The sequence below is a fragment of the Drosophila albomicans genome, chromosome X (assembly GCF_009650485.2).
Source record: "Drosophila albomicans strain 15112-1751.03 chromosome X, ASM965048v2, whole genome shotgun sequence".
Classification (NCBI taxonomy): domain Eukaryota; kingdom Metazoa; phylum Arthropoda; class Insecta; order Diptera; family Drosophilidae; genus Drosophila; species Drosophila albomicans.
In genome coordinates, this window is record NC_047627.2 from 30,430,748 (window position 1) to 30,456,724 (window position 25,977).

The 25,977-nt window shown below is 42.0% G+C and overlaps 4 protein-coding genes across 8 annotated transcripts; 1 reads left to right on the plus strand and 3 right to left on the minus strand.

Moving 5' to 3' along the window:
* Nucleotides 1–363: 363 nt before the first annotated feature.
* Nucleotides 364–12,522, minus strand: LOC117574872 (proline dehydrogenase 1, mitochondrial). Of its 5 annotated transcripts, none has more exons than XM_052008549.1 (13): nt 12,392–12,522; nt 9,673–10,494; nt 7,044–7,165; nt 5,893–5,979; nt 5,625–5,812; nt 4,214–4,249; nt 3,622–3,686; nt 3,370–3,548; nt 2,704–2,878; nt 2,472–2,633; nt 2,219–2,410; nt 1,975–2,152; nt 364–1,907 (listed from the first exon to the last, which is right to left on the minus strand). In XM_052008549.1, exons 2-13 carry the CDS (start codon nt 10,204–10,206, stop codon nt 1,702–1,704), a joined length of 2,124 nt encoding a protein of 707 aa, XP_051864509.1. In that variant the 5' UTR covers nt 10,207–10,494; nt 12,392–12,522; the 3' UTR covers nt 364–1,701. The 5 variants fall into 5 exon arrangements, with proteins under 5 accessions (XP_051864509.1, XP_034114804.1, XP_034114796.1 ...); XM_034258913.2 differs by lacking the exon at nt 7,044–7,165 and adding an exon at nt 6,718–6,839 and having other exon boundaries at nt 12,392–12,520; XM_034258905.2 differs by lacking the exons at nt 7,044–7,165; nt 12,392–12,522 and adding exons at nt 6,718–6,839; nt 10,809–10,916.
* Nucleotides 12,523–13,917: 1,395 nt separating this feature from the next.
* LOC117575049 (signal transducer and activator of transcription B) lies at nt 13,918–16,877 on the minus strand. Its single transcript, XM_052008455.1, has 4 exons — nt 16,193–16,877; nt 15,775–15,901; nt 15,631–15,712; nt 13,918–15,258 (listed from the first exon to the last, which is right to left on the minus strand). Exons 1-4 carry the CDS (start codon nt 16,875–16,877, stop codon nt 13,918–13,920), a joined length of 2,235 nt encoding a protein of 744 aa, XP_051864415.1.
* Nucleotides 16,829–23,430, minus strand: LOC117574919 (translation factor waclaw, mitochondrial). Its single transcript, XM_034258971.2, has 4 exons — nt 22,898–23,430; nt 21,419–22,840; nt 21,193–21,318; nt 16,829–16,967 (listed from the first exon to the last, which is right to left on the minus strand). The coding sequence occupies exons 1-3, from the start codon at nt 23,318–23,320 to the stop codon at nt 21,193–21,195; spliced, it is 1,971 nt and encodes a 656-aa protein (XP_034114862.1). The 5' UTR covers nt 23,321–23,430; the 3' UTR covers nt 16,829–16,967.
* Nucleotides 23,431–23,553: 123 nt separating this feature from the next.
* LOC117574956 (uncharacterized) lies at nt 23,554–25,807 on the plus strand. Its single transcript, XM_034259018.2, has 2 exons — nt 23,554–24,437; nt 24,499–25,807. The coding sequence occupies exons 1-2, from the start codon at nt 23,665–23,667 to the stop codon at nt 25,271–25,273; spliced, it is 1,548 nt and encodes a 515-aa protein (XP_034114909.1). The 5' UTR covers nt 23,554–23,664; the 3' UTR covers nt 25,274–25,807.
* The last annotated feature ends 170 nt before the right edge of the window (nt 25,808–25,977 follow it).

Below are 25,977 nucleotides of genomic sequence, written 5' to 3' on the forward strand. Positions count from 1 at the left end.
TATAAAAACAGCAATTCGACTATAAATATATTTATCTCACTCACCTTCCCTCTCTTTCTCTCTCTCCTCACTTTTTATTTCGTGTGTGCCTCTCTTTCCAACTCGTGCCAGCTGTATTCCGCAGTGAAGAAAATTGCAATTGAGTTTTTCTATTTTTTTTTAAACATTTTATTATTGTCATTGAAATAGTTAACATTCATACAATTGATTCGCATTGATTTATTATCGTTACGTTTATGACATATGCAATGTATAGTTGTTGTTTTGTTTTTGTTTTTAGTGTTGTATTATTCAATTACACAAATATAGCACAAATTCAACTGTAAATTTGTATTTTTCTTGCTTGGGAGGGACACGAAAAAGTTCGATTTAATTGCAGCGATGCAAAGTTTCTTTATTTTTTTTTTCCTTATCGATATATACGATAAAAACTGAACACAACGGAAACGAAGAGAGAGAGAGGAAGGATTGAAGGTGTGTGAAGAGCGAAAGCGAGAGTAACAAGTACAATGTGATTATTTATCAATTCGTTTACAATCTCTAAATTAAAAATACAATAAAAATAAGCATAATCATAATAATAATAATCGTAATCATAAACATAATAAATCATTAGGTTTTCTTTTTTAGGTGTATCCCTGGGTGGCATATATATTTTATATACTATATATATAGTATTTTTTAAGAAGGAACAGAACTGCAATTGAGAGACTGCTTAATGCTTAAGGGAACATATATCAAATAATAGTAATAGATCACACAGAATGAGGAGGAGAAAGCAGGCTAAGCGCATACGAATACGAATACGAATATCGAATATGAATACAAATACAAATACGAATACGAGTATGACTTGTTGTTTTTTTTTACTTTTTTTGTTTCTACAAAAAACACACACAACAAACAAAGTTGAAACGAGAAGCAGAACAATTTCAATGGACTAAAATGCAGCCACAGACTCTATTGACTATACATATATATGTATATCTTTCTCTCTATATATTTATGTATATATATATATAGTAATATCGTATATAGTATAAACAGCTTGCTCTCGTATATTGTATATAATATTATTATTATACTTTATCCTTACGATTAAGTTGCTAAAAATGTCATGTGTATGTGTGTGTTTCGTGTTTCCGCATCGCTATCATTATTATAAATCATTCAATTATTATTATAATTAACTAATTTGTTCTCTTTTCCTGCTGTAAGTTTAATAATAATCATTTGGTTTTGGGCTTTATTTGCGGCTTTGCTGTTTTTACTTTTACGTTTTAAACATACACAGAGAAGTCGAACTTGATTTGAATATTATTACTACATTACTTCGAAAAGGAATTAAAATATGTCGCATATGATTCTGTTTTCTGTTTTGTTATTCATCTCAGTTCAACTCATCTTATCTCATCTCATCTCATTTCACTTTACCAAATGCGTCAAGGTTCTTCTTCTATATATGTTAACATATATATATGTATGAATATATATAATAGCCGCACGTCTAACATTAAAACACACTTAGAACGGAACAAAACAGTTAATTAAATGTAACTCCTCCAAACATCAACATCACCATCATCATCTGTCTTCTGTCACTTGCTTTTTTCGTTCGTGTCTTTAGTTTCGCTGTCGGGTGTCGATTGTTGGATGATGTGTGTGGATCGAGAGTCGACGATCGATATTAGCTAAGATCGTTTAGATGGGCACATAGTTGCCCTTGGGAGTGTAGAAGATCTGGCCGCGGAAGATACGTCGACGAATCTCGCTGGCCAGCAGCCGTTTCTCCTTCTTGATCTTCTTAAGCACACCCTTGTTCTCCTGCGCACGACGCGACAAATACGGCAGCACCTCCTCGACGGGTCCGTACGGTATGTACTTGTAAGCCGAGTAGCCAGCCTGACCTGTATGCCAATTTGTGTTATATTAGTAATCGCAATTCTTTACTTCACTTCTTCTTCGTCCGCTTACCCAGTGGGAACGTGATGTAGTCACACATGCCGAGCAATTGGCCAAAGCAAATCACTTTGTCCTCGGGCGAGACGCCAATCGATTTCATGTTCTCAATGGCAAAGCGCACAGTGTCTTCGTTGTGCGAGGCAACCATGATGCCAATTTTGCCGGCATCATCGCCCGAATCCTTCATGACCTGAGCAAAACAAACATTAATTAATTTTAGCATGTTTTAAACTGTGATTAATGATTGCGGACTTGCCTTGATGCGACGCAGACACTCGGCGAGCGTCTTGTGATACATATCTGTGGTCGCCTCGTAGCTGGGATTCACGGGATCAGCATAGCCCAAAGCCTGGGCACGTGCACGTTCCTGTTCCATGTACGCTCCACGCACCAGCTTGGCGCCAAAGTAAAAGTTCTGACGCTTCGCCTGCTCCAGATCGTTGCTCACCTTTGAGAAGTTTGAGAATGTAATGCCATGCCGTAAGACAATGTGAATTTAATCCGCTTACCTCACGGAAAGCTTCGCGCAAATAGCATTGATAGGTGTTGAATACTATGGCCTTGTTCTTATTGTACTTGCGCATCATCTCCAGCGTAATGCGCGAGATCGCTGGCTGGAAATAGGTCTGCTCCGCATCGATCATGATGCGCACATCCAACTCAGCGGCAGTCTAAATAGAGAGAGAGACATTATTAAGTGTAATGCATACATTGAATGCAGTGAAGTGAAGCTTTGTTTACCTTTACAATTGTGTTTAGACGACGTATCATATTTCTAAACATCTCCTCCTCTTTGGGTGATATCTGTGAGATCAGTCGACGCATCTGACCTGTTGTCGGATCGGGCACCCGAAATGTTTCGCTCAACTGCGAGTCCTCGTCCACAATGCCAGACCATGGAAACAGATGCAATATGCTGCAATACACAAGAGACAGATTAACAACTTAGCCAACTTAATAATGTTGCCACTTTGTTTTGGCGCAGCCAACTTAACTACTCTGTGTAGTGCAGCCAACTTAATAATGATCTAACTTCGCTGTAGAACAGCCAACTTAAAAGCACTTGTCTGTCTAGCGCAGCCAACTTAACAACTCCGTATAGCACATCTAGTTTAACGACTCTGTGTTGTGCAGCCAACTTAACAACTCTTTGTAGTACAGTGAACTTAATAATGATTGCACTTTGGTGTGGCGCAGCCAACTTAATAATGTAAACCAATGTAAACTTACTAGAGGTGGAGAACTATCGATAGTTAGCCATCGATTGTTCTCCCTCTCTACTACAATCAAATTTTGACATATTGGCTTGTATTCTTTGCCGCAGTCTGGGCATTTGGTTGCACCACTATCGAAAGTGTGTGCTACTATTGATTGTGCCATCGATAGTTCTCCAACTCTAAGACTTACCCCTCTTTGTCGGATGTGACATTCTGCAAGAACTGTTGGACATCCTTGTTGTCGTGGACGCCAGCGTAATACTGCTCGAGATCCTTGATCGTCTTGTGATGGGTCAACACATTGCCCTGACCGCCGACAAGTGCCTCCATGTATTTACGTGTGCGCATAATGACCTCGGATAGTTGCAACTGTCGGAAAAATACCAAAGAGAGTCAGTGGGAGATGCGATAAAAAGGGGAAGAGAGAGAGAGAGAAGCTTACCAGCAACTGTGGACGGCCCAAAGCGGTCAGTTTGATGGCGGTGATGCCAGTGCCAAAGGTGGCGCCTGTTTATCGTAATCGTTATCGTTGGGTTCGGAAATGAGAAGCAGTTGAAAGGTAAGTGAGTGATTGAATGCACGATACGAAGTGCGGAAGAAGCCCAAGAGAGAGAGAGAGAGAGAGAGAGGGAAAGCTGAGGAAGAAGGCAAAGCAACGCAAAGCGAAAACTAGACGACAAAAGCAAAGCAAGGCAAGGCAAGGCGACATTGTAGCTTGATACTCGATAGGCATGCAATCGGCACACACACAAACACACACACATAAAAACATTTACACACGCACACACAAACACATAACGGTAGACGTAAACTAAAAATACAAATACAAAACAACGCAAAAGACTAAACAAATAAAGAAAGAAACACACACGGGCGAGACAAATGAAATCAAGATTAGAACCAAAATCAAATCAGATACAAATCTCGCCCCACAAATCGATTACTCGATTACACATTTGGATTGAGCTTTCGATTTGTTTTTGGTTCGATTTGAAACGTTTTTATTTTGGTGTTTTTTTTTAATGACAGCTTACCAGTGGCCTGAGCACGCGGCTCCTTGGCATCATCGGCTGACGACACAACACAACACGCGTTAATCACATACACCAAAGCATCAACATGAACATCAACATCAACATCACCCAGAACCATCAACACAACATTCACAGTTACCCATTATCGATTTTTCGATAATTATCGATTCGAGTTTCAAATGCGCACATTTTGTTATTCGAGTTTGTTCAAGTTTTAGTTTTTGATTTGTTAGTTGCATTAAAAGGTTATTGTTAATCGGTTATCGTTTATCGGTTAATTTTCGTTTTGTTTCATTTGATAGAAAGGGGGGTAAGTGGATAGCACCATCGTCGATTTGCATTGTGGAGCGTTACGAAACGGTATTCAAAATGAATGTGGAAAAGAAATTCATTCGAGAGAAAATTAATTAAAATTATAATCGAATCAATCAGCTTTTTTATCACAAGTATACGGAAGAGTATAGCAAATATTGTACTACATATCGAAAAGCATCTACAGATCTCATGCCAGAAGAAAACGATTCACCACTTCCCTCGATAATTGAATTGCAATGAAAATCGATCAAACCGATAACAATATATATCGCCTGGTAAACATTTCAAATAAACCAAGAACTTACTTAACAAATCCTGCAATCACGTTCGTGCATTTCTATCCCCCAATCGATAACACTATCTATCGATAAGTATCGGTTGACAAATCGATCAAACCGATAACAATATATATCGCCCGACAAACATATCAAATAAACCAAGGTAGAGCTTATTTATCACATCCGGCAAGCAAATTCGTGCATTTCTTTCCCTCAATCGATAACACTGCCTATCGATAAGTATCGATTGACAGGCAATTAAGTTTAAGATATGCATTCAATGTGCCAAAGCTTTTAATAGGTGTGCAACATAAACTAGAAAAACATGTTTCAACGCCGACCTTTGCAATAATTCCAAGTTTAAGACTTATCGATAGACACAGTAATCAAGTTTTCAAAAATATAAAAGTGCTACTCAATATCTTGCATGCAATTCGTTTGGTCAATGTCGCTCGATGCTCTGAATCAATTAATTGAAGTCTGTTCCCATTTTAACTTTCACTTTGACAATGACAATGACATTTTTCAGTTCGATTCCGTATTCGATTGATCGCAACGAATTCCGCTGCCCTTAAAAAGTGTATGTTAAAGGTCATTTCCTGATCGATACAAAGTAAAGTGGAAGCATAAAAAACTTCGAACAGTAACAATTGGTGCAACTATCGAAAAACACAGGATGCATTGGGTTATTGGGAGTACACAGGGTGATTATGCACAGCGCATGCATTTTATATTTGTTGGTTAACAATAAGAATAAAATTAGGAAGGGGGAAAGAGAGTAGCAAATGGTGAAGTGGGCACGCAGACCCAAAACATACCCGAAACAGCTTCCAGACACTTGATGAATATCTCCATGTTGCGCTCACAGGTTGCCTCATTAAGATAGAAATAGGTACGAGCACTGCTCACCTTGTAACGACGATCCGCAAACGATTTGTCGACATGATACTGAGGCAAGGCGCCAGCGTCTTTATTGCCATCATCGCCAGCGCTCGAAACGGAAGATCTGCAAGCCAAATGGAATGAAATGGCATGGAACGATAATTGATATCGATCGATTAATCGATCGATTTGTGAATGACGTACTCAACTTCACGCTTCTCGGCCTCCTCCTGGGTGATGTCCTCTTCGACGGAATAATCAAGGATGGGCTTAACGCCAAACGAGCGAAGTCTGCGACGGAAAGCGAGAGATAGAAAAAGATCAGTGATGATCACAGCGAAATGAAACGGAACGAAATAAAACAGAAAACTGGATGCGAGCAAAAAATATAAAATTATGGGGGAGGAACGGTTAGGAATCGAGCATATTGTTGCACAGTGGGAAAAGTGTGTAAGTGTTGTGTTATCGAGTAAGTTTGTTGGACAGTGTAAAAGTGTTATTGCTGTTCTGAGGTGTCGGTTATTTGTTTTGTTTAACAGTTTAACAGTGTGGGGGCCGTAAACATTATAAAAACAAAATAATAATGATTATATTTGAGTTGTTAATCTTTTTTCTCAACGATAATGATTTGTTTTACGTAATTTGATTAATTTTACAAGCAAGTAATAATTAAAATCATGATTTATAATTTTGTATTTGCTTTGCTCAAAAATATAACTCCTCATCAATCATTTATTAAATTACTTAAAATTAATCATAATCTTTCTAAATCATGCATGATATCATTTTAGTGTAATTGATTTTGCTGTAAGCGTGTAATTTTTGTTTTTGTAAATCATTATTTTTGTTTCATGATAATAGTTTTAATCTGTTTTTTTGTGGTTATGCGGGACTGAGGAAGGCGGACGACAATAAAAAAAAAAAAGAAATCATGCCACATGCCACATGGAATTATTATCAAAAGTTAGTCAAAGAGAGTGAGTGAGTTAAAAGGATTTGATTTATTTCGTTTTTCTTTTTTCTGGGCACCTCTCAAGCGTGGGAACAATCGTGTGGCGATTCTCGCCGGCCACAAAGTGTCCATAGAAGCTGGACTTCATCAGCAGGACGAACAGTTTGCTGCCCAATACGGTGCGAGCAACTTTTAAAAGCTAATCGTTTATCAATTATCGGTTATCGGTCATCGGTCATCGTTGGCATTTATCGGTTTCGGTATTGGTTTTGTTTTTGTTTTTTGTACAGCAAAGCAGTAAGGAAGTAAGTGTGTGTGTGTGTGTGTGTGTGTATGGAAGAAAAGAAAAGAAGAGAGAAAGAGATGGCGTTAGTTCAATCAAATGTTCAGTTTAACAATTTACCTTTTCAGCGTTGGCTTGATCTTCTCCTCATCCTCGCCAGCAACAAAATGGCCATAGAATGTGGCCTTCATCAATACTGAAAATAATTTTGTACCGAGGATTTTTTTTGCCGCCTTCATCAGCTGTGTGATAACGGTATATTTCGATATTCGAATGAGAATCAAACAAAAACAATTTTAAGGATAGCAGCAGCAAGGGAACGAGAAAAAAGAGAGAGGGGTGGGAGTGGGGGTTGGTTGTGGTGGGAAGAAAGGCACACAAATCATTTAAAATATCATATAACAAATGTGAAATGTCGAGACGAGAAGAATAAGTCGAAAATTTTAATTATTTGTAGATCGTGTTTTGTTGTTGTCTTGTCTTGTCCTCGTCTCTATGTTGTTGTTGTTGTTTTTGTTGCTGTCGCTTGTTTGTTTTTGCTCTTTTCGATACACATAAATCAGTTGGAATAGCGCCAAAAACAATAGCGAGAGAGAGACGATCGTATTGTGTCAAGGCCAAGCGCATAATATTGATTCGTTGCTGTCTCCATTTCTGTCACACTCGCTGGTCTCTTAGACAAGTGATGCCATGTGACGATGAGAAGGGGAGGGGGAAGGAGTGCAGCACAGCTGCTGTTAAAAGCTTTCACAAACACAGACCATTTAAAGGAGCTTTGGCGAGACAAGGCACGTGTTGATGGACGATCTGACGACTCAGTGAACCGGTTAAGCAGGTTGAGCAGCCAAGAGGGGAGGGTTGAGAGAGAAACGCGATCAGAATGACAAAACAGGAGACGGGGGAAAACAACGCGCAGCGCACATCGATAAGTACAAAACGAATTGCTTTTCAGCGAAATAAAAAAGAACAGGTTACATAAAATTTGGCAATGTATTTCGGCTGCTAAAACAACATAAAAATGTCAAATAACAAAAAGTGAGCACAGGTGTTCAATGCTAATGCTGCTGCCCAAGTTGTTGAGCTCTGCCCCCGCATCACGAGACCAGCCAGACAGTAAGTAAATGACAAGAATAAGAATAAGAATACAAATAAGAAGAGAGAAGGCAGTGCGGAAATAGCACAGCGGAAATGCGACAAGCAGAAAGAAGCTGAGAGTAATTACAACACGAGTGTTTATACACAAACACACGCACAAACACAAATACAAACACAAATGCTTCACTTGTCTGCAATTCGTTGTGTGTTTATTTGTGTAGTCATTGCTTTGCCATTAAATCGATCAAACACTTGCGACTCTGGTGTCATAATAATCGATAGACAGTTGCAAGTCGCATACGTAATACACTCACACACACTGTGACTCATGTGTGCACAATTTGCATGTGTGTGGGTGGGAGAGAGAGTCCACTATCGTTGTTCCGTTTTGATTGGCTCTCTTTTGGGGGCCCGCCTGTGTCCGTGTGTCTCAACAGCGTATGCATGTGTGTGTGTGTGTGTTTATCGCTGCTGGCGTCTACTTGGCTGGTGCAGTAACAAAAGCAACAGCAGCAGCAGAGCAGCATCGGCCTCCCACAAGGTCGTCAAAACGCATTTGATGATTTACACGGCTCGCTCTCTGTTTTTCTCAACTAACTGAACTCACACAACAACAATATTCTCATATTGCATATGTTTTTAAACGCAAAGTAATGCCCAAGTCATTCATAGCATTTCGTTTTTCTCTTGCTTCGCCCCTTCATAAAAAAAAAACAAATCACGCATACAATTAGAGATGCATTCAAATTTCTAGGAATGCCATTAAAAAGCACAAATACGAAAATAAATATCGCTATGTAATGAAAGAAGAAGACGAAGAAAAGTACAAGACATTTCAAGTTACTAATTAACCAAGTTTAGCGTGTATAAAATGGCGACCGCATTACTTTGTAATCGAGGCGAGGGAACTACAGCAGCTGCTTGAGGCGGAAGAGAGACGGCAAATACAAGTCAAGTAGCCGGCAAGCAAAGAGTGCTGTCAACTATCAAACAAAAAAGCGAGTATATTTTTAAACAGCCTTAAAGAAGCTAGACATAAAACTAGAGCTATTATTAATGTTTGTTGATTCAAGTGATATCACTTTTGCAAACTGATTTGCTGTAGCTTTGCCTTTGGGTTTTTTTTATTTCTATTATATTCAATCTATTATTTAAATACTACATTTAATAGAAGAGAGAGTACTGACTGCTGGGGCCTTTGGTTTGAAGTAAAGTAATTTAGAAATATGAATACTAAATTACGTTTATAAAAAGCGAAGTTGCACAATTTGACATTTTATGAAGTAGTCTCTAGATGTTATCATATTTTATATGGTGGTCAGTTTTCTCGCCAACTAACAAGTCATCAATTCATTATTATTATATAAAATAATATAATAACTAACAGAAGGGAATGCTAGCTACTAAGGCCAACGACTTAATTCATCAATTCACGAAATAGATTTTAAATGAAATCAAAACTAAAAATACATAGAGCACATATTCGACCAATAGTTAAAAGTTTGGCCAACTTGGCAGCTCTGCGCGCAAAGCTGAGCTTTGTGGAAGGCGCGAGAGGAAGGGAGAGAGTTACTACAACTACCGCAAGGAGTATAACAATATTGCCAACTGTTATACGAGCAACGTACACATGTCACACTGTATTCGAACTCACCTTCATATTGTGCTCCACGAGCTTCTCGCTGCTGCAGATCATGTAGACCATGTAAGCACGGACGAGCTCCCAGGTTGTCTTGCTCTTGAATGCCGCAATGGGATCATTGAAGCTGACATCGAGGGGATCGCGTTGCGGCGTTCCTTCAAAGTTAGGTGGCGCCCTTGCAGCGCCTTTTGGCCTGCAACCGGCTGCGGTGCTCTTCTCATCTTTGCTCTCGGCGAGCGCCGCTTGAGCGTGTTGCCGCTGCTGTTCGGCCGAGTTGAGGCAACGTGCCCCCAACAATGGGGATTGCCAGAAGAGCTGCTGCTGCAGATGGCGTTGCAGAAGCCGTTGCTGATGATGATGATTAGATTGCTGTTGTTGTTGCTGCTGCTGCTGCTGTATGAGGTGTTGTTGGCGGTTTCTTAAGGCATCGGTATGGAGAGGTCGCGAGGCTGCCGCCAAGAGACCGCTGCTGTTGCCCGGACTGTTGCAAGAGTAGTAGACCAATTTAATTGAACGTTGACAGCTCACGGATCGCAGTTGAGCCATTACACTGCTCTCACTTTCGTTAGCTTCTTTTCTCGGTTTTGTTATTAGGTATTTCTTTTTTTCTTTACTACGCTTTGATTGCTAATACTTGGGCACACTTTTCACAATTGACACTACGGAAATTCGTTCGAATCTTCTCTTATGCAAAAAAAATAAATAATTTCGCACAGCTGACTTTACACTTGCTTTTTCACGTTTCTTTCTTTTTTGTCGATGCGTTTGCCGTGTTTACGGTTAATTTAGAGCTTTTTTTTTTTTGCTTGCTTGCTTCCGTCCTCCTACAAGAAGCTGTTATACAACAATTGCACAGCAGATAGCAGCGAGAGTGAGAGCGAGAGAGGAAGAGACATAGAATAAAGAGAGTAATGTTAATAGTGCTGGCAAAAAAAAAAAAAAAAAAAAATCACTCGCATACAGAAACACACGTTAATTGCGCTCACTCAACAACACACACACGTACCACACTCACACACACACAACACTCACACGTTTAGAGCTAAACAATGTGTGCATAAAATTAAATTAAAAACGAATTTCAATTTCAGTTGCTAAGCTGCTGCGCTTGAATTGTTCACATAGTATTTTTTATGCTTGATGTATACCTGCCTGCTTTTCTTGTTCTTCTTTTATTGCTCTGATTTTGTATGCGCGCTGCGTATACGTTCTACTACGGCAAAAGCACAGATCAAACTGTCGCAAGACGATGGCGGCGGCGAAATGGCAACCGAAAGCGCCCGTTGCTCAGCCGCCCGTTCACGAAGGCAAAACGAGCGCAACACGAACGCCAAACGAGCAGCACACTGTGCTTCGGCTAGGCGAAAAGGAAAAAGACGAAGAAGAAAAAGGCATTCATCCTGCGCTGCTTACATAACAGTTGCTGCTGCCTCTCTTCCTCCCATTCAATTGCCCGTTCGTTGCGTTGCGTTGCGTGACGTCACGCGCACAAGCCCCCTGCTTGTTCGTTGTTTTTGCTTTTGCTATCACGGCAAAGCAACGGGGTGGCTTTGATTGTGATTGCGATTGTGATTAGGGCGGCTGTGAATTTTTTTTCTTTTTTTTTTTTGGTAGACAAATTGTTTTTGTTGTTTTTTTTTGCACTGACCATTTCAATTGAAATGCGCCACAACGACAATTGCACATTCTATGCTAATTGGTGTTAATTACGAAAAGCAACAACAAGAAACGTGCAAGTGAAACCCATTTAAAAGATTGTGATTTGCTTCTCTTAATTTATTAGCATCATGCTAAACACACAGCAGACAAAACGTCGCAGTCGCCGTCGCAGTCACAGTCGAAGTCGAAGTCACAGCAGCCGCCGCCGCAATCAAATTAAAATCAAACTTAGCGGGTTTCCATTGCAAGCAACACACACGGAGATTTCATTACGCTTAATTATTATTGTTGCTTGACTGCTGACTGTTTATATTACGTACATACGTATGTATGTACGTAAGTATTCGTTTATTCGCGTAGTGCGAGAGAGAGAGAGAGAGGTGGAGAGTAAGCGTAAATGCGTTGGCGTCGCGCAATTGGGCAAATGTGCAGATTCATCAGAAAAAAAAACACTTCTTGTTGCTAACTAAAATCCCACTCTCCCTTTCCCTTTCCCGCTTCTACTCTTTCTGTTCACTCGCTCGTTCTCAGTCAGTCATATTGCATGGATAGTTATATAACTCTCTCACACACACATCCTTTTATTACGCATTCACATGTAGTTCGCACATACATATGTTCACCTATACACACATACGTATGCATATGCATATTGACGTCGCTGCTGCTGCCGCTGTCGCTGACTAGCGATGACACTCGTCACCGTCGCCGTTGCGGCTTCCCCCTATTTAAATGATTTATTTATGTACACATTGTATACCTGCATGAAAGTATGTACACACTCTCTTCTTGTGTTGTTCTTGCTGTCGCTATTTTGTTCTCTTACTCACAGTGCACAACATTTACCAAATGTATCTACATATGCTGTTTTTTTCACATGCACACACACACATACATATGTACATACGCGCTTTTGGATAAAACGAAACTTTTTTTTTGTTGAATTTTGATCAAATAATAAATAAGAAGTAAGAACAAAACCAAAATACCAAAAAATAAAAAAAAAAAACTTTTGAAATGCAAAACAACTTGAGAAATATTCAAAAAGAAATGCCAAGCATTCGATTCGTACCTCGTTCAAATTTGTTCAAATATTTTTCGCTTGCTGTTCTAATTGTCGATGCTTTTTTCGGGCGGTTTTTGTCAGCATGTATTTATTTATTTGGTAGGTTGGTTGGTGTTGGTTGATGTACAAAATACAATACATGAACTGTAAGGGTCTGAATGCGCGAACAAACTAAATTAAGGCCAACATTGAAGCGAAACTGCTGGCGAAAGCTCACGCGACGACGAAGCTTGCGAATGGGTCAAAACCGAAAGCCGAAACCGCGTGGAGCAGCGACAGCGGCAGAGGCAGAGGCGGCGACAGAGGCTGCGACAGCAAAGCGAGTACGAGGAATAGAAGCAATGGCGGCTATGTACACACACACACACACACACTACACATGTATGTAGCAAAAGTACCTATCACTATGTGCGAACGACAAATGACAGCTGTTTGTTGTTGCTACTTTGCACGTGAGCTGTAGCCGGGTGCACGTAAATCACGCGCCAGCCATCTTGTTTGGCAGTACTGTGGGTAAGCATGATCGCGATCCTCATATACTCTTGCGCCCAATTAGAATGCCTGAGCTTATCTATGCAGTCAATGGTTGGTTGTCTAGCTGACTGCTTTCTTATCTTGCAAAACAGTCACATACGCACACACGCGCATGCAAGCCGGCAAACTATTTGGTATTCGGTAAGCATATCAGCAGCAGCGCATCTGGCAACGCTGACGCGTGTTGCCCACCCCCGAAAAAAGTTACTGGAAAATCGATATCGCTATCGATTGGCGGTAAATTCAAAGGAAACACTAATCGATTTTATATGAATATGTTGTGGTGTATATAATATGTATGTATTATGTATATGTTGTTTTTGCATCTATTCCACTTTCACAATAGATAATAGATAATAAATTACAACTACAATATATGTTTTAGAAAAATAATAATAATAATATTAATTAACATTTAATAAGCGCAGCACATATGCATTTCATTTCTTTTGTATTCTTTTCTATTTCATATTCCTTTTGTTTGTATTTCTTGTTGTTTGCATCTAGAAAACTTAACAAAAACAATTGAGAAAAAAAATAGCAACAAGTTCATTATTCAATTATTGCGAGAGAGAAAAATGTAAAACAAATAACAAATTAGTTAAAAAAAAAAAAAGAAAAACATAAACTTGTATCTTTCAATTTGATCTAAAATTTTGTTTATACATATGCGTGTGTGTGTGTGTGTTTGTGTGAGTGTGTTCGTATTATATTATTGACTAAAATTGTAGATCAACGAATGTCTATTTACTCTCAGTGTATTACAGTGTCTCCATTTACAGGCACGACGAATATATCATCAACATTATCTTCATCATCTTAATCAGCAAAGAAAATCAAACAATAACAATTAGTCTAGTATACAATATATATATATATATATATATATATATATGATATATCTGCGGATATATATATATATAAGTACAGCCGCAGCTCTTCTTTCTGCTCTCTCTCTGCGGCCTCTCTAACAACACAAGACAACAACGCTGGCTGGGCTAATTCGACTTTGTCAGCTCAGTGCGATTGGCGGCCACTTCGGCCAGTATTAGAAGATCTGAGGTAGTGGATGTCACATCGTATGCCAAGTTAACAGCAGCAGCAGCAACAGCTGTTGTTGCTGCAGTTGCACTCACATTTCCAGTTGCATTTCCTGCTCCAACTGTTGTTGGACGTGGCGGCAGCAATTGGGCCTGATTGAAATAGTAGCAACCATTGATGGTCAGCGGCAGAATGGAGGCCACCTCCTGCTCAATGGCGCTGACATCGCGACGTGTGATGCTCTCCTTGCGCGCCTTGCGCTTCTGACTGCCAACAGCAGCAGCCGCGGCAGCTGAGGATGAGGATGATGAGCCAGTGGGCGATATCATTACCTCAGACTCGGATTTGTTACGCGTTTGCTTGCCGGCAGTTGGAGTTGCTCCGGCGGCAGTTGCTGCTGCTCCAGTTGCTGAGCTGGTGCTGTGCGAGTTGCGTTGCTTTTTGTTGCTGCTGAATTTCTTCTTCTTTTTGGTGCTGCGCTTGCGCTGCAGATAAACATCCAAGCTTAGCGCTGGCAACTCTTTGATCTTCTCTTCCAGATCAAACTCGACACCAACTCCGGCTCCAGCTCCCAATCCTCTCGCTGCTGCTGCTGCTGCACGAATTGCGCTTGTGGTTGTCACATCATGCTGTTGTTGCTGACAATCGATGGCAACTGTTGCTGCTGCTGCTGCTGTTGTTGGGGATATTGGAGGCGTGTTGCTGCTATTGGCATCGTTGCTGCCACTCCCATTGCTGCTGCTGCCGCTATTTAAGCGGCACTTGCTCTTGCTCTTCGCTATTGCCGCCAATTGACCCGAATTGATCAGCTCTTGATAGATTTTGCCTTTGCACGAACGCGATGATTTGAGTTTTTTACATGGCGAGCCGCGTTCCTCCTCCTCGCTGGAGTTGCTCGCACTGTCAGCGCCACGTTTAACATTATTGTTGTTGTTGTTGTTGCTTTTGTTGCTGGTGGGCATGTGGACGTTAAGAAACTGGGACGTTTCGCTCAGCGCCTGCTGCAGCGCATAATCTTTATCCTGCACATTGAGCAACACACTCAACTCGCCCATCTGCGTCTCGTCAGCGAATTTAAAATAATCACGACGCAGCACATGCGCCACCTCATTGGGCTCCCAATGCAGTTGCTGCTGCTGTTGTTGTTGTTGCTGTTGATGTTGCAACTGTTCGTCGCTTTGATGTGCGGCTGTTGTTGCTGTTGCATTGCTGGGGCGTGTTGCAAGCGTACGCAACGGCGGCGCTGGCAGTTTGTACCATTTAAAATTGGGATTGGCATTGAAGAAAGCGTCCTTGTTCTGCAATCAAAACAAACCAACACATTTATTTATTTACATGTTAAATATTATACCAAACAATATAACTTAAAAGAAGGGAATGCTAGATAGTTAACTTATATGTTGTTAATGTCTAAGAATTTGATTATAAGTTTTACATTTGAAAAAAAAAAAAAACAACACAAAACTGTGAGAAACGAAGCCAGTTTAAATAAGAGTGAGAGAGCAACAAAGGACGCGGCAAATTTCAAATTTGAATTACAACAGTGTTGCCAGATGTCACCATGCAAGTTCTTCAACAAGCGATCTGGCCACTTTCATACTTGGCAAAGTGCAGCAAACCAAAATGGCGACCGCTCTGCACCAAAATTATGCAAAATAAATGTTTCTCACCTGTTGCGCTAGATCGGTGAAGCACTGCTTCTCCTGTTCGTCTAGTGCCGCCCACCAGTCGCCAAGTATCTTGGTTATAGCACTGTGCATTGAAAAATCAAATTTATATTTTTGTTTTGTTTCGATAGTTTATCGATAGCTTACCGATTCTCAAGCGACTTGTAACGTTCCTTAACGATGGCGCGATGACGCTTGCAGAATATGAGAAATGCGTTCATGGGGCGACGAGCATGATGCTCGGGGCGCATGATGAGCTGCTCCTGCTCCTGTTCTATTGGGTGTTGTTGTTGTGGCATTGCTGTTGTTATTGTTGTTGGTGTAACAGTGACTACATCGACCTCCACTTGATCTTCTTCATCCTCTTCGTCGACGTTGTTGTTGTTGACTGGTTGACGCTTCTTCTTCATCTTTGCTATGGCAGCATTCAGGTGAAGTTCCCTCTCATCATCCTCCTCCTCCTCTTCATCATCATCATCATCATCGTCGTCGTCGTCGTCGTCATCATCATAATCTTCTTCGCCCAACTCATCGCTGCTGATGTCGTGATGACGATGATTATTACGATGATGTTGATTGTGGTGTTGGTGATGATGTGAACGTGGATGTGGATGATGATGATGCTGGAGCTTGGCATAATTGTGCACATCCTCGATGCGGCGAAAGGCATTTTCTTGGTCCTCAGTGCGTTGTGGCGCTGTTGTTTTTGTTGTCATCATCACTTCAATAAAGGCACCTTTGGTTAATGCTGTTGTTGTTGTTCCTGTTCCTGATTGCACCTGTTGCTCTTTGTTGTTGTTGTTGTGGTTGTTTTTGTTGTTGGTTGACTGGACGTTGAGTTGGATAAAGTGCTGCGGCTCTTTGGTGCTCTTTGAGGTATTTATACAAGTCGTTGTTAACGATGATGATGGCAACCCTGGCACCACCCAATTGACTACAGCTCCCCCCTTGCCAACCTTTTGCTGTTGCTGTTGTAGGAAATGCTTGCCCTCAACAACTTCATTTTGTGTGATTTTGAACAGTTTCGCAGTTGTTGTTGTTGTTGTTGGGACAGCACTGTTGATAATATGATTATTGTTGTGGCTTTTGTGCTCGATTGCTGTTGTTGTTGTTGATGCTGGCAGCATTTTAAGGCCACTGTTGTTGTTGTTGTTGTTGCTGCTGTTGTTGTTATAGTTGAAATGCAGAGTTACTGGTGTGCCACCAGCAGCAGCAGCAGCCGCACTTACAGCACTGTAGCTGTTGATCATCTTGATCTCTCTGTCTCACTCTCACACACTGTCACTCTCTTCTATGTCCTGTTTGGTGGTTGCATTGATTCTTGTTGATTTCGTTGGCGACTGCAATAAGAGTAACAACAAAAAAAAAGTGAGCAATAAAACAATAGCAATGAATTTCACAAATACCAACAGTGCTGCCATTCCAATCCAATTGGGAAATTGCGAATGTCTGGCAACACCGTTGCTCTGAGTTGTTTACAAAATAAAGCAGCGAGAGTGGGTGGCAAACGGCAATATGCGAGCGTTAGAGTGAGATAGATAGAGTGCACAGATGATATTCGCATTCGTTTACGTATGTGTGTGTGTGTGGTGGAATGTGCGTATGCGCCAACCACTAACAACAACACGTATCAGCTGTGTGACGTTTGAAGCGAATATGCATGCGTATGTGTACGTGTGTTTGCCATTGGCCCGTTAGTCGCAAAACAAAAATAAAACACAATTTGCACACTTTCGCATTATTGTGTATTACGATTGAAAAATGTTTATCAAAATAACAAAAAAAAAACCCAAGTTTTGATTTTGTTGATTGCAAACAAAACTCTCACTCTCTTGCTAAGCACAAATATCCATGTATGCATGTATATTTGCATGTATGAACACAGCATATGAAATATATGTATGTGTATACATACATACGTATGTGTTACGTGCACAAACAATTGAAACGTCAGCGGACACATACATACATACATATGTATGTATGTAATTTTATTTGCAATTGCATAAATCAATTATGTATCAATTAGAAGCAAACACACACTACATAATATTTAGTGGAAACGCACTGTCGTAAATCACTCGAACGATGAGAATTGAGAAACGGGGGAAAACAGCAAAACGGCAACTGCGACGCAGCGCGAAAACAAAAACGAAACGTTTCCAATTGCAAATGCGCGATATTTTGCAACACTATCTCTATGTGTTGTCAACACTGAATGCCAGCTAGCCAATTTATTTACTTATTATTATTTACATATATTATTGCTTGTGCAGTTTACTGTAAACTTTGTTAAAGTTAAAGTTTAACACATGTTAATCAATTAGCAACATTTTGTTTAGCGCTCACACTTTAATTCTACGACTATTGCACAATATTGCAATTTGCTGACTTTTCTCTTCTTTCTTTTTTTGTTGTCTGCAACCGTTGAAATTCGTATAACAACAAAAATAAAAGCTACTGCGAGCATTCACTGCTGCTGCTAACTGCGCTGCCACTGCGCCTGCTACGTGTACAGAGATGTCGTTTACACGTATGTATGTGCATGCGTGTGTGTGTGCGCCATGTCTGTGTGTGGGAGAGCGAGAGTGCGAATGCGCGCAGTTCTTTTGTATGTGTGTGTGCGGGAGATGCCGTTGCCCGTTTTACGTGTGCGATTACTTTGAACTTGATTGTGTGTGCGCTTGTATTAGTATGCGGGAGACTACGACGACGACGACGTACTGCGCTTAAAAGTTGTTTAATCACACACCAGTACTTGCATGTGTGTGTGTGTGTGTTCATGTACACTGTACACTTGTCTTGGGCACCATCTCCACCCATCGGCGTTGCCACTTGACGCAATTGCACTGTCAAAAAGTGCAGTCGCTGTCGCCATCTCTGTCGCTGCCAGAAGAGCGCGCAGCTGTCAGCTGTTACACCGTCGCTTTTCAGTTGTTGTTGCTGTCGCAGCACACGGTCAAGGCCAAAAGCAACGATGAGAGACAAGTGGAGTGCAGAGGACGATGAGATGGGAGGGGTTGGGGGCTGCACAGTGGCGCCGCCGTCGCAACCTTCAAACACACACAACAAGTTCTCGTTCTAAATTCTCTTCTAGGTTATGTGTCGCTTTTTTTTCGTTTCGTTTTTTTTTGCTACGCGACAAATTAATTGGGGTGGGGAGAGACGTTGATGTTGTGTGTGCGGGAGGGGAGTGAACGGAGAAATGGGAGGTGTTGTCTATCTGAGAGTGCAACAATTTATTAGACGTTCTATAACATTTAATGTGATATATGTATTTTCACAGCTTTTTTAAGCTTTATATGAAAACAAAGCATGAAAGCAGCGCAACGCACACTCACACACACATGCGTACTTATAATAGAGGCAACGTAGGCACACGCACACACACACACACTCATACACCCACAGCACAGAACAGCTGATGACGTTTGTTATTTTGTTCGCGCTGATTATTTTTGCAAATTAAACGGCCAAAGAAAAACAAAAAAAAAGTATAAAGTGAACGAAAAAAAATAAAACAAAATGCAAATGTCGCTTGCAATTATTATTTGGTCAGATTGTTAAATGAAAACTTTCGCTGCGTAATGGCGTATTAATGAAATACAGTTGCAAATTGGGAGTCAATTAAATAATTTACTTTGAATTTCACCAAAGAATTCGTAATCGGTAGGAGAATCGTAATCGAACTCGAGAACACTGCTGCTTGCTTCTTTTTGCTCTTGTTTTAATTCAATTTCAATGTTGATGATGTCAAATGAGAATGAAAACTGACTGTTTTTGTATTGTGCGGTCGACAACGACAGCGACAGCGACGTCGTCGTCGTCGTCGTTGTTGTCGTCGTTCTGTTTCGTTCAATTGAGCGCAGCAGCAGCAGCGGCAAAACAACGAAAACTGTATTCTCCTCTCGCTGTTGCTGTTGTTTTTGCTTTTGCACCTTACATACGTTTGCTGTAGCTGTTTCTGTTTTGCCTTTGCTTGTGTGTTTGTGTTTTTGTGCTCACGACACTTGCTCTCACTCTCTCAAGTTTTTGTTTTTGTTATTATTATGATGTTGTGCTCTTGCACTTGCGTGTGGGGCTCAAACTCAGCTGTTTGCCTCTTTTGTTGTTTTGTTGCGAAAATCGAGTGCAGCTGATTTTTCATATGCAAAATGTTTTTCCAAATAAAAGTTTCCCGATCGTTGTCTTTGCGTTTACTTCTGTACATATGTATGTATGTACAATTTGTTTATGTGTGTGTGTGTGAGGTTTTTGACTGGTGAATTGTTTTGTGTTGTTTACCTTTTAGTCTTTCCCCTCTGACATTTTGGCAAATTGAAAGTGGAAGCTTCGTCTATTGCATAATCATTTCAACAGTTTGTATTTTTTGTGTGTTGTTTGTTTGCATTTGCATTGCCCAGCGCGAGCTGCCTACACAAAAGCAAAGCAACGAGTATTATTGTTTTTCAAGGTCACACATACATGCAAACACACGCCACACACACACACACAGAACGTCCCCAACACCCACCGACCATCATCATCATCATCGCATCGACATCAGTTGAGTTCAATTGTTCTGTCTTTGACGTTCGATGCGCTCTCTTTTGACACTCGTTTTGCGCTCTCTCTCTCTCGCTCTCACAAAAACAAAACTTGCCGGGAGCACAACACAAGCATTCAAACTTGCTATCTCACATACATACATATATGTGTGTGTGTGTGTTTTGTTGTTTGGGGAGCGCAAAGGCAACGAGAGGATATACCGTTATGCATTTATATATGTGTAATTTTGTGTGTGTGTTTGTGCGTGCTAGTTTTCAGGGTCAGGGAAATTCGATTTTTTCGTTATTGTTGTTGTTGTTGTTAAAAAGACTTTAATTTAAGAAAATGACAATGCAATCATTTTTGAAGGGAGCAAAACAGCAATAACAGGCTTGCAAAAAAAAAGCGAATGTTAATGAACTGTGTGCACAGTAAGTATAAAAAGTTTGGACGCTAATTAATTAATCAATTAACTGATTGAATATAAATATACTTTTATTCATTTGAAACTAAATAAAAATGTGATTAGACAGAAAAATGCAGTTGATAAGAGTTAAAAAGGGGGCAGATTATGAATTTAAAAATGCATAAATCATAAAGAAAAAGCTATGCGTCACACCAATACATACATGATGCACTGTACACACACACACATACACATGGGTATTTAAATGAAGGCAGCTGACTTCCGCGCATTATAACCGATAAAGCAGCATATACAAATATGTATGTATGTACATACATTTGCAGGCAAACAAATGAAATATATGTATGCATGTGTGTTTTGCTTTTTAAATCTATTTCAAGCAAAACAAAGAGCATACTCGAATGCGAATGATAAGGCGACAACATTTCAACGGGCAAGCGGAAGAGGCGGAGACGCGGTAGAACCGTGTTATCGACTAAGGCTCGATAAGCGCACAAAACTGTTGTTGTTGTTGTTGCTGTTGCTGCTCTGATAACGCTGACGGAGGAGGGATGCTGTTGTTATACAGTACAGCACGATCCTATCTTCTATTGCTCTGAACACTCACTCACCTAGCGTTTCAGCACATCAATGAATGTATCGTGAGGCACACGAATGTTGGCAATCGAGCGCATCTTCTTCTTGCCCTCCGCCTGTTGCTTCAGCAGCTTCATACGACGCGTCACATCACCGCCATACTATATTTATCGTATATCGAAAAAGAGACAGACAGAAAGAGAGAGAGTGTGTTATCGAGAGCAAAACACCTGTTTGCTGTGGTCTGGCAACGCCGCTTACCAGCTTAGCGGTGACATCCTTGCGATAGGCTTTTATCGTTTCACGCGCCAACACTTTGCTGCCCACACAAGCTTGAATCGCAATCTGCACCATTTGTCTGGGTATCAGCTCCTTCAGTTTGTTCACCATTTGTCGTGCCACGCCCAACGCCTTGCTCACGTGCACAATGCGACACAATTCCTCGCAATTTCGTCCATTCAAATGAATATCCAAACGCACCAAATGCGTCAAATGATATCCATGATCTTCGTAGCTAAAACTTGCATAGCCCGAACTCAGCGATTTGAGGCGATCGTGAAAGTCCAAGATAATCTCACTCAAGGGCAGCACATACTGCATCAGCATGCGTTGCTCATCGATATTCACACAGCTCTGTTGCACTCCTCTCCGTTCCACACAGAGTCCAATGATCGGACCCACATAATCGCTGGGCGTGATGATCGTGCCCAGCACCAGCGGCTCATGGTACTGCTCAATGCTGTTCGGTTCCGGGAGCAGCGCTGCATTCGAGATGTCCAGCGTATTGCGTCCATGCTGTTTAATCAGTCGGGGATTGCTGAGAACAATGCGATAGGTGACCGAGGGTGCTGTGATGATGGGTTCCACATCGTGTTCCTGCTGCAGACGTTGGCAAAACACCTCGAGATGCAGCAGCCCAAGGAAACCCAAACGCCAGCCTTGTCCCAGAGCCGGACTCGAATCCACGCTCACTGTGACCGCGGAATCGTTGAGCACCGTCTTGTCGATAGCACTGCGCAAGGCAACGTGACGCGATTGATCCACCGGAAAGATGCCGGCAAAGACGATTGGCTGTTGTGGCTTATAGCTGCCGGCGGCGGTGGCAGCCTGATGCTTCAGATGCAACGTGTCGCCAATGATGCTCTCCTTGCTGTTCCGCATGTTGCAGGCCAACAAACCCACCTGGCCAGCGGACAATGTTTCCAATGGACACTCGGCAGGACGCAGCAGGGATAACGTCTTGACATTGTACATCTTCTTGGTGGCCAGCGATTGTATATCCTGACCCGGCTGCAGTTGTCCATTCAGCACATAGATCAGATTGAGAGCTCCGCGATATTTGTCAAACCAGCTGTCAAAGATGAGCGCACGAAAGTCGCAATCACGTTGCACTCGCGGATGTGGAATCGTTTCAATGACACGCTGCAGCACCTGCTCGACGCCCGTGCCCAGCTTGGCCGAGACACGCAACACGGAGGCGGTCTCAATGCCGAACAACAGTTGCATATCCTTGGTCACCTGATCGGGATTGGCATGCTTAATGTCGATCTTATTGAGCACTGGCACAATGGCCAGCTGTCGCTGCTTGGCCAGATGATAGTTGGCCACCGTTTGGGCCTGAACGCCATGACAGGCATCCACCAGCAGTATGACCCCATCACAGGCAGCCAGCGATCGAGAGACCTAAAAGAAAACTGAACTTCATTTGAGGCGATCATCGACGGAAAGAACTTAACGCACCTCATTCGAGAAGTCCACATGACCGGGTGTATCAATTAGATTCAGCAAATAGGTCGCATTACGATGCTTATAGAATATGGAAGCGGTTTGCGCCTTCACCGTGATACCGCGCTCCCGTTCCACCTGCAGATTGTCGAGCACCTGATTTTGCCCAGCATTGCGCGCTATGGCGCCCGTTAGCTCGAGCAGACGATCCGCCAGCGTACTTTTGCCGTGATCCACATGCGCAATGATGCTAAAGTTGCGTATACGCTCCACGGGCAGCTCTGAGAGTTGACGCTGCACTGCGTCTGGTGACAAGGTCGCTGCATCGGCTGATGATGACCTCATTAACGTTGAGCAGAGCGCACGATAGGCGGCCAAACGTTTCCAGCTGCATTGACCGGTCGCCTGCCTCAATGTCCAGTTTATGCTCTTATACATTTTCGTTTCGCTTTGCTTCCATCATATTTTTCACATTGAAAATACTAACGAAAAGTAAATCAGCCGGCACGTTGTGAATGTTACCGCACCAACATGTGCGCGCAAGTGTGACCGTTGCATACGAAAGCTCGGGCAAATATCGCATGACTATCGGCTTATCGATTGCCGGCAGGTTGGCAGCTCACTCACCGAAAATATATCGTTTTTCGAACAGCTGTTTAGAGCAAAGCCGGTCCCGCTACCATCACTAGCATAATTTCAAAGGCATTTGGTGTTGTGTGAATTGAATTTTGTTAATTTGTTAATTTGCAACAAATCTCGTGCGCAAATTGTGCGCAAAAACAATGGTGAAATTAACAAAAGCGCGCAGTAAGGAGCGCACACCGTCACCGAGCAAAGCCAGTGATGATGATGTGCGCAAAGTAAAATCAGCCAAGCTGGCGAACAAGAAGAAGAAGCAGCAGCATACCGAAAGTCGGCAACGAAGTGAAACGCGCCAACGCAAAGCAACAGCACGCGACAGCTCCACATCCAGCTCCGCTTCCAGCAGCAGCAACAACAGCAGCAGCAGCAGCAGTAGCAGCAACAGCAGCTCCAGCAATAGTAGCAATAGCAGTAAAAGTGGCGCCGGCGGCAGCAGCAGCAACAAAAACAAAGTCTCGGCCAGCAAGAGACCGAAAACAAGCAAAGACGAATCACCCAAAACACAACAGAAGTCGCCCGTAGAAAACAAGGTGCAAGAGCAGCGCTCCAAATGGGACAGTCCCGAACGTGGCGGCGGCGGCGCCAGTAAAAATACCAAACAGATGCGCAAACGAAGTCGCAGTCGTGAAAGGGACCGAGATGTGGACAAGGAAAGGGAGCGAGAGCGAGAGCGAGAGCGCGACCGGGACAGGGACAGGGAACGAGAGCGGCAAAGGGATAGAGAGCGGGAGCGTGACAGAGACAGGGAACGCGAGCGGGAACGTGATCGGGATAGAGACCGAGATCGTGATCAAATGCGGCGAGGACGCGACCGAGATCGTGAAAGGGAACGCAGCCGAGAACGTCGCCAGCAGCAGCGGCTGCGCAGTCAGGAGCGTCGTGATCGTCCGCGTCGCTCGCCCGAAGCAAGACGGTAAGTTCTATCTACCTAAAAAAAAACATTCTAAACCAAACTTGATTTATGCTGAACACAGACGCAGTCGCAGCCGTAGTCGCAGTCCGCGAGATCGCTCCTACAGAGGTGGCGGTGGAAGAGGAGGAGGTGGTGGAGGTGGAGGACGTCGCCAGCAACAGCAACAGCAGCGCAACAATCGCGATGAGGAACACTTTGAGTGGGGCAAACCAAGCAACGACAAGGACAACAAAAAGTCCAATGATGATGAGAACAACGACGAGCCTGCCGTAGACAAAGAGAAACCCAACTTTGGACTGAGCGGCGCCCTCACCGAGGACACCAATAAAGTGAATGGGATTGTGGTGAAGTATTCGGAGCCACCCGAGGCACGCAAACCAAAGCGACGCTGGCGCTTGTATCCGTTCAAAGGTGAAACCGCGTTGCCCACGCTCCACATACATCGACAGAGTTGCTTTTTGGTTGGACGCGATCGCAAAGTTGTCGATCTTGCTGTGGATCATCCGAGTTGTTCCAAGCAGCATGCAGCGCTTCAATATCGTCTGGTGCCGTTCGAACGTGACGATGGCAGCCAGGGGAAACGTGTGCGTTTGTATCTCATCGATTTGGAGTCGGCGAATGGAACGTTTTTGAATAACAAGAAGATCGACGGGCGCAAATATTACGAACTGATGGAGAAGGATGTGATCAAGTTCGGTTTCAGTTCCCGTGAATATGTGCTGTTGCATGAGAACAGCAAGGAGGATCAAGAGGATGATGATGTGCATATCAAAGAGGAGCCATTGGATGAGCAGCAGCAGCAGCCGCAAACCAACACAAACGATGCACAGCAATGAAAGAGAGAGAGAGAGAACGAGCGAGCTCTCACTCTCGCTTCCAACGCTTGACCAACATTTATCAGAATAATTATAATAATACTATGTAGTTTGTTAACTTTAAGTTCAAAATGTATAATACAACACACACACACAAGAAGTACTTTATATAGCCGTAATTGCAGCGCAACACAATTGCTTTTGTGCGCCAAACTGCCAACAACGAATTGAATTTTGTATCTTTCCTTTTCTTTTTTTGAACTTAAACATAAGCTTAAGCATTTTGTAAAAAACTGTTGTGTGCTTCTTTCCCTAAATCATTTTTAATTTATGCAGAGCTGTTGTAAAAAATAATCATACAATTTGTAAACATACTGCAAAAATTTGTGTAAACTCCTTTCAATGAATTTGCTTTGCAAATTACTGTGAAATTCGAAATACGATTTATTTATGTAATTTCTTCTGAAATTAAATCTTAATTTGAATGTCAAAAGTAATGCAACTTACTTGTTAATGCTACAATAAATTCATGAATGAAATATAATGGCCTCTATATCGAGGCGTACATAAAAAAAAGATTAAAATATACAAGTTTTTTGTTTCTTTTCTTATGAATTTCGGAACAACTTTGTTTACAAACTATTCTTATATACATATTTCAAGAAATTCTTACCAAAATAAGATACAAATAACAAACTTTTATGCAGTATAAGAAAACGAATATA

Excerpts from the sequence above, each read along its gene's own strand:
- LOC117575049 (XM_052008455.1), bottom strand. The coding sequence starts at position 16,877 with ATGATCAACAGCTACAGTGCTGTAAGTGCGGCTGCTGCTGCTGCTGGT. Across the intron at positions 15,902-16,192 it reads ACACCACAATCAACATCATC|AACAGGAGCAGGAGCAGCTC; the intron begins GTAATAATCATC and ends AACACCCAATAG. Across the intron at positions 15,713-15,774 it reads TACAAGTCGCTTGAGAATCG|TGCTATAACCAAGATACTTG; the intron begins GTAAGCTATCGA and ends TTCAATGCACAG.
- LOC117574872 (XM_052008549.1), bottom strand. The coding sequence starts at position 10,206 with ATGGCTCAACTGCGATCCGTGAGCTGTCAACGTTCAATTAAATTGGTC. Across the intron at positions 5,980-7,043 it reads ATCAAGCCAACGCTGAAAAG|ACTTCGCTCGTTTGGCGTTA; the intron begins GTAAATTGTTAA and ends TTTCCGTCGCAG. Across the intron at positions 1,908-1,974 it reads CTACATCACGTTCCCACTGG|GTCAGGCTGGCTACTCGGCT; the intron begins GTAAGCGGACGA and ends ATTGGCATACAG.
- LOC117574956 (XM_034259018.2), top strand. The coding sequence starts at position 23,665 with ATGGTGAAATTAACAAAAGCGCGCAGTAAGGAGCGCACACCGTCACCG. Across the intron at positions 24,438-24,498 it reads CGCTCGCCCGAAGCAAGACG|ACGCAGTCGCAGCCGTAGTC; the intron begins GTAAGTTCTATC and ends TGCTGAACACAG.
- LOC117574919 (XM_034258971.2), bottom strand. The coding sequence starts at position 23,320 with ATGTATAAGAGCATAAACTGGACATTGAGGCAGGCGACCGGTCAATGC. Across the intron at positions 22,841-22,897 it reads ATGTGGACTTCTCGAATGAG|GTCTCTCGATCGCTGGCTGC; the intron begins GTGCGTTAAGTT and ends GTTTTCTTTTAG. Across the intron at positions 21,319-21,418 it reads AGGATGTCACCGCTAAGCTG|TATGGCGGTGATGTGACGCG; the intron begins GTAAGCGGCGTT and ends CGATAAATATAG.